The sequence below is a fragment of the Bombina bombina genome, chromosome 4 (assembly GCF_027579735.1).
Source record: "Bombina bombina isolate aBomBom1 chromosome 4, aBomBom1.pri, whole genome shotgun sequence".
NCBI classification, from domain to species: domain Eukaryota; kingdom Metazoa; phylum Chordata; class Amphibia; order Anura; family Bombinatoridae; genus Bombina; species Bombina bombina.
The window spans coordinates 361,102,420-361,110,280 of NC_069502.1; the positions used below are offsets into that span (position 1 = coordinate 361,102,420).

The 7,861-nt window shown below is 34.9% G+C and overlaps 1 protein-coding gene across 2 annotated transcripts in view; it reads right to left on the minus strand.

Moving 5' to 3' along the window:
* The window catches only part of LOC128656287 (transient receptor potential cation channel subfamily V member 6-like), a 290,583-nt gene extending 284,164 nt beyond the window's left edge, over positions 1 to 6,419 (minus strand). For both annotated transcript variants that reach the window (XM_053710115.1, XM_053710114.1), the window contains exon 1: positions 6,245 to 6,419. In XM_053710115.1, coding sequence (XP_053566090.1) covers positions 6,245 to 6,303 — 59 coding nt within the window. In that variant the 5' untranslated portion in view covers positions 6,304 to 6,419. The remainder of the gene's footprint in view (positions 1 to 6,244) is intronic.
* Between the last annotated feature and the right edge of the window lie 1,442 nt (positions 6,420 to 7,861).

Consider the following 7,861-nt stretch of genomic DNA (forward strand, 5'->3'; position numbering starts at 1 on the left):
TTCATCAGTCCATAAAACCTTAGAAAAATCAGTCTTGAGATATTTCTTGGCCCAGTCTTGACGTTTCAGCTTGTGTGTCTTGTTCAGTGGTGGTCGTATTTCAGCCTTTCTTACCTTGGCCATGTCTCTGAGTATTGCACACCTTGTGCTTTTGGGCACTCGCTATGTTGCAGCTCTGAAATATGGCCAAACTGGTGGCAAGTGGCATCTTGGCAGCTGCACGCTTGACTTTTCTCAGTTCATGGGCAGTTATTTTGCGCCTTGGTTTTTCCACACGCTTCTTGCGACCCTGTTGACTATTTTGAATGAAAAGCTTGATTGTTCGATGATCACGCTTCAGAAGCTTTGCAATTTTAAGAGTGCTGCATCCCTCTGCAAGATATCTCACTATTTTTTACTTTTCTGAGCCTGTCAAGTCCTTCTTTTGACCCATTTTGCCAAAGTAAAGGAAGTTGCCTAATAATTATGCACACCTGATATAGGGTGTTGATGTCATTAGACCACACCCCTTCTCATTACAGAGATGCACATCACCTAATATGCTTAATTGGTAGTAGGCTTTCGAGCCTATACAGCTTGGAGTAAGACAACATGCATAAAGAGGATGATGTGGTCAAAATACTCATTTGCCTAATAATTCTGCACTCCCTGTATATACAGGTAGAAAAAAAGGCACTCGCTGGAAAAGGTAAAACTTAGCCTTTAATAAAAAAGTTTAAAATGCATGATGTTTCGGAGGTATTGCACCTCCTTTATCAAATGCGTGATACAAACATTTTGAATAGAACAAAAAGTAGTATGCTCCATACATTACCCCTTCACCTTAAATATCCCCAAATGGCTCCTAACAACGCCGAGCCGCACCTGCGGCCCGTGTGCAGCATGACCGGATATTGCATTACCGGAGATTGCATCATCAGCTTGGATTACGTGAGGACGTGCGTTGCCATAGCAGTATGATTTGTTGTGTTATGATCCGGATGATCAATAATAAACGCCCATCCACCTGTCAAAAAGATGGGTACTTAAAAAACCACATATGATATAGACGCTATGTTGTAAAACTCCCTTGCTAGCACAATAGTGAACGTTGAAGGAGCCACATGTGTAAGTTAAAAACAATAATAGCAGCAAATCACGAATGACCCATAACAGCTGCTAAAAAAGTTAAAATGTATAATAATACCATATACAGAGGAAATACATAATAATGACACTTAAGAAAACATTGGTCAGTATACATATATAAATATTGGTCAGTATGCATATAAATAGTTGTGTGGTATTGGTCAATTAGGGATTCTTTAAATACCACCAACATAAATGAACCAATCCCAATACGTATGGTAAAAAATACCAGAGGACTTAGGGATGTCATGATAGCAAGTCAATGCATACAAAAAGCATGGAGAGATATAAAAAATAAGAATCTGAAAATGAGAATGAGCATGAAAATGAAAGTGTCTAAAGCAATGGTCAGTGATGATTCAAGTTCCTGTGTAAAATGGTGAGAAATCCAGCATGGTGTTTAATCCTTTAGGTGTTATAGTTTCCAGAGTATAAATCCATCTTGTCTCCAATCTTAAGAGTCGATTGCCCCTGTCACCTCCTCTTGTCAGTGGTGGTACCTGGTCAATTAGCATGGTTTTAAGGCTTGAAACACTATGCTTATGGCGGGCAAAAGGGTGTGCCACTGGCTGATCAGAGTCGCCTTTTTTGAGGGCTTCCCTGATCGCGATGATTAGCCATACGCTCCCAAAAAGTAGTGACCATTTTTCCTATGTAGACAAGGGAGCATGGGCAAATCAACATATAAATCACATGGGTGCTCATGCATGAGAGTCTATAATTGATTTTGTAGCGCTTATTAGTGTGTGGATGCTGGAACGTGTCCCCTTTTAGCATGCTGTCACATGTGACATAGTCACCACACTTAAAGCAGCCCATTTTATTGGATTTTAACCAGTTGCTTTTTTCATAACACCTAACTGGGTCTGTTTTCACCAATAAGTATTTCAAATTCCTAGCTCGACGATATACCATTCTAGGGTGTTGTTTATGCACAAATGGTAAAGACTTATCCGTACTCACTAAGTCCCAGTGTTTGGAGATTGCTTTCCCAGCACTTTGGTGCATGGGGTCAAACGTAGTAATGAAGTTAAGTTTCTCTTCAGTCTTTGCACTGTCTCTTCCTCTGACCATTCCGTCTTGAAACCGTCCCATGACTTCATCCCTAATCTCCGTGACCATCCCTCTGTCATAACCACGTGTGATCAATTTGTCAGACATTTCATTTAATTGAGTCTCCCTACTAAGTGCCTCTGTATTATTGCGTAAGACCCGAGTGAGCTGAAAGGCTACTATCCCTCTTTTTTGATGTGCCGGATGATAACTGCGTGCATCTAACAGGGAGTTGCGATCTGTTGGTTTGGTATAAAGGGATGTACCAAACCTACATGTCTCTCCATTGATTACTTTAAAGATGTTAAGGTCCAAAAAATTGACCATATCAACATCGTATTCTATCTTGAATTTAATTGGAATTGTCAAATTGTTTAGGCTGTGTACCCAAGACTATATATATATATATATACACATCTTTAGACATGTATATGTATGGATCTCTATGTTAAAACCATTTGGCTGCTCTATGTTAAAACCCTTTGGCTGCCTGAGACCTCATATATTTAAAACTTTGTAATTTTTATGTGCAATTTTTTAAAAAATACTCTTTATTAGATAGTGTTATTATAAGTGTACTTTGTAATGTATTTTTGATGGGTTTTGTGACACTTTTATGTTTTTTACGAAACAGTTAACCAGAGCTCTGAGGACGCAGTAATTATTCTAGCATAAATCGCGATTTGGCTCAAGTGATCGTGTTTACTTTCAACTCGTAATACGAGCGGTAAACCTGTTGAGCGCAAACACCCGAGATACATCCCTCATTGCCCGTGTGCAAACATAGGCGTTCCACTCATAATCTGTCCCTAAATTTCCAGAAGTACTTAGTGTGAATATTTAAACTTTTTACATATAAATATACAAAATCCATTCATTATTACAGAGATTTCCTGTCCTAAACATACCACAGTATTTCAGCCCTATACAAAATAAAATGCCTAATGTTTAATATTTCATATAATATTTCACAATTTACGGGTACATCTAACTTATAAAATGAATACTAATCACAAGCTTTTTTATCAGGTTAAGATGCATGTAGGGATTGTTGTTATTGAGATGCTTGATAAAGGCTGTATTAATCAGCTGAAACGTGTTGCCTACTCCTTGCTACACTGAACATTTTCATAGTCCACTTTCGAAGTGGACCGCCAAGACTACATCAAACCACGGACCAACAAATATGCTTGAAAGATATTCTGAAGCGTTCAAGAACAACCTTCAAAGCACCTAGTCCTCCTTTCAAAGGACCGCCAAGAACAACTGAAATACCTTACCTAATAATTGGGCCTAAAGAAACCTGTGGACACCTGCAGATCGGATACTCTGAAACAAATAGAGTACGGATCTAAACAGAACACATTTCGCAACAATTCAAGAGGTTTTGAAAACCTGAACCGGGCAAAAAGCCCAGCCATCTGACAAAAGGATTAACGGTTAAAGCACACTACCACAATACCACAGCATCTACTTCTTCAAGTGTGTGTAATCACAGAGACAAACCAACTCGACATACTGAAACCACTACAACACCGGCAGCGGCTATCCCGGCTTCCAATCCACATTCATCACAGTAAAGATTGAATTGGGTACAAAAAGAAACTAGACCAGAAACAAAGTATCCCAAAAGAAAAACGGGTAAGATTTATTATACCTACACCAACTAAGGAAGTTAATGTGAAGGACAGATAACTAAAACTACGTAACAGTGACTTATAATCGCAAAATATATAGCAATTAGACAAAAATGTGTTGCAGCACGCCCGCACATACTATCCCCACGGAGGACTTAACAACAGCGCTTTTAACAAAAAGCAATTAACAATTACTCTAACGATCACGGCAGAAAGACTTTATCTTTCATAACTTATACGGTTTTTACTGTATCACTTTATTTTTGTTTCACTTTTATTATTTGTTACTAATGTTGATACCATTGACGCTATTTTAATTATATTGTTGATACCATTGATGCTATTTTAATTATGTATGTTCAGCTTTAAACAAACGAATATGGTAAATATGGTAAATATGGTAATTAAGAATTAATATTGCGAATATTCTTTGTGGATACCATACTTCTTCACAAGTCCACTATATCAAATCCATAAAAAATATCTGCAATTAAACTAAAATTCAAAAATTCAAATATACAGATATGTTTGTATAATACACTAAGTAACAGGGATTGGAAAACATATTATATAATTTTATTCACACTGTATGGTTGGCCAACCAGTTAGATTTGTTTTAAAAATCAATTTCTATTGTTTTAAATTTTATTGTATGTATTTATAATTCTAAAAATAAATAGATCTCATTGAATCCAACTACATAGTAAGACTATCTTTCCTTATTGGGTAATTAAGCACAAGCGCTTAAGAGTCTCATCCAATCCAGATAAGATGCATGTAGGCCCATGATTACAGTAATGGTAAGGAGACAGAACATTAAACTCAATATTTTTCTTCTGCCATAGGTAGCAGGTATAGCTATATATATATATATATATATATATATATATACATACACAGTATATATAAAGAACATTGGAATGAAAAGTATTTATATTAAAAACAATAAAATGTATTAAAATTGATTAAAAAGGATTTTTCATTTTCCAAGGCAATTGAATGGAAAGGGCTCAAAACTGTGTATATGTACATGTGTGTGTATATATATATATATATATATATATATATATATATATATATATATACTTATTTACACATATAAACACAGACGTATATACACACACACACACACACACACATATATATATATATATATATATATACACATACACAAACATACACAAATTTAGACGTATATGTATAAATGTATACATTATAGCCATTTCCAGTCAAATACCTATATATACCATATCCCTTTTAACCCTTATAAAAAAGTTTTAATAATATTTATTTTTTTTAGCAGAAAGTTCATATAAGAGTGTAATAATTTATTTTAATTTGTTTTTTTATGTTTGGTGAACATTTTTTATTAATCCTTATACTTTACACTAGATCCTATTGTAATATAATTTATTTTACCAGCTTTTCCTGTAACTGAACACTAAATATGTTGGGGTTTTTCACTTCTTAAACAGAGGCTACATTTAGTTTGTATGAATGTTTTTGTTTTTTGTTTTTTTGCAATACGGTGCTTAAATGCTGATAAATGTATATGTTAACTTTTTTATATGTCCCTTTAAATTATTGTTTCAATCATTTGCATGCAGACTGGCAGATTATCATTGTTTTTGACTGTCTTATGTCCATTTTCATTATTATTATTTTTCTTTCTTTCTCCTTCTCCATAATTCCCATTCTATCTAAATATCACCATTTTTTATTATCACATTGCAGGTTAATTACGCATAAAACATATTACAAACTGTGTTAGAATAAAAGTATTAAAATATAGAAGTGATTTTATTGCGCCACATTGTGTCATTTAGATTATATTGAGATATCACCATTACCATACTTTTTTATCATTAGAAAATTGAAGAATTCCATCTGTATAACACCTATGCCATTGGCAGGGCAAGCTCAGCATTGAGTTATGGTTGTTTAAAATAAAAAAAAAATAAAAAAACGTTACCGTTATATACAGTTAGTTTAGCATGGAAAAAGCATTAGAATATTGTTAAAATTACAAAAAATGGTTCATATTTTTTCAGCATCTATAGATTATAACATATTGCCTTAAATACATTTTGAACAACAGTGCTTCAAAATGATCTGTTCTACTTCCATTATGAAAATAGTGCTTTCATTTTAAGCATCTATCTCCATTTCTGTTATAAGAAGAAGAAAAGTCACAAAATCATTTTAAAATGACATTTAGACAAAGGAACTGTACATAGCTCAATTTTGTTTGTTACCAAACATATACATTTTATGTAAATACAACATAAATTCATTTCTAGGGACAATTTTATATTTTATGAGGTGCTGTTTGTATCTAGGTCCATTTCTCATGCTTAAAAATTACTCTGCAGCTTTATTTAATCTTAATTTCCTAATGTCTATACCATGCAGTATTTCTCACTTACCCTGTGTTTTTGTTATCCAAAATATTATGCACAGTTATGAAGTTTTTTCCGAAAGGCATCTTGTCAAATGTATCAATTAACAAATTCAGGGTTTCATATTTTCCAGCAAGAAAATTTTATTCTTCTACTTTTAAATGCTCAGAAATTCTAAATGGGAATAATACTGTGTTGTTATTCTGCATACTCTGTGCCCTTTAGTTCAATGTGTACAATACACAAAAATACAGTTTGTTAAATAAGTGGTTGGTGTGTTAAATTCACACACGATTAGGAAACAGCAATTAGTTTGACATTTACTCTTAAAACAATTCTGAAAACAAAACAAACTGAAGTGAATCATAACAGAGGTATATTTCCTTGCCACAGGCTGTTTTTTTTGTCAGAACGACTTTCAGGGGACGTTTCAAAAAATTCATTACATTTTTGTGTTACATGGCTTAATTATTCACTAAAGGGATATGAAACCCACATTTTTTCTTTCATGATTAAGATAGAGCATGCAATGTTAAGCAACTTTCTAATTTACTCCTATTATAATTTTTTCTTTGTTCTCTTGCTATCTTTATTTTATAAGCAGGAATGTAAGCTTAGGAGCCGGCCCATTTCTAAGTCAATGTAGCTAAATGTAACCACCAATCAGCAAGCACTACCCAGGGTGTTGAACCAAAATGGGCTGGCTCCTAAACTTACATCCCTGCCTAATCAATTTTTGTTTGCTCTCTTGGTATCTTTATTTGAAAATAGGAGTAAATTAGAAAGGTGCTTAAAATTGCATGCCCTATCTGAATCATGAAATAATTTTTTTTGGTTTCCTATTTTTTTTAATAAACATCAATAGTTACCAACACTCTACATAGTAAAACAGTGTAGGACCATAGTAATATGTTGTACAATCTCATGAATGCAGAGCCATGGCTGGCTACATTTCATATTTGTTGCTGGGACACTAAATATTTATCTTCAAACAGTGATATAACAAAGTGATCCATAAAGAATATTTGTGTCATTGTACAATTGTATGAAAATGCCAACTGTAATAAAGAAGTATTCAGAGGCAGTGACCCTCACTATTTCTTTTATTTGGGGGTAGGACTTTCACCACATGTAAATTCCCTCTATGGAAACTTACCTTGCAACATGCTCATAGCCCTTTGAAATGCAAGTAGCCACTTTATAAATCAGCACCATTGAAACTCAGGTATGTCTATAACATTGTAGAGAGGCACTGTCATAGCCCCTATCACCCCTATATATTTAATAAAACATGTTACAATTATCAAATCATTTAGTCTGATTTCACTTCAGTTACCTGCAGCCTTAAAGGGATAGGGGCATATGTATCAAGCTACGAATGGAGCTTGATGTCCCGTATTTCTGGCGAGCCTTCAGGCTCGCCAGATACAGCAGTTATGAAGCAGCGGTCACAAAGACCGCTGCTCCATAACCTGTCCGCCTGCTCTGAGCAGACGGACAGACATCGCCACAATACAACCTGATCGAGTACGATCGGGTTGGTTGACACCCCCCTGCTGGCGGCTGATTGGCCGCGAGTCTGCAGGGGGCGGTGTTGCTGCTGGTGCAATGCTGCCGTATTCAGCGAGGTCTGTCAGACCTAAT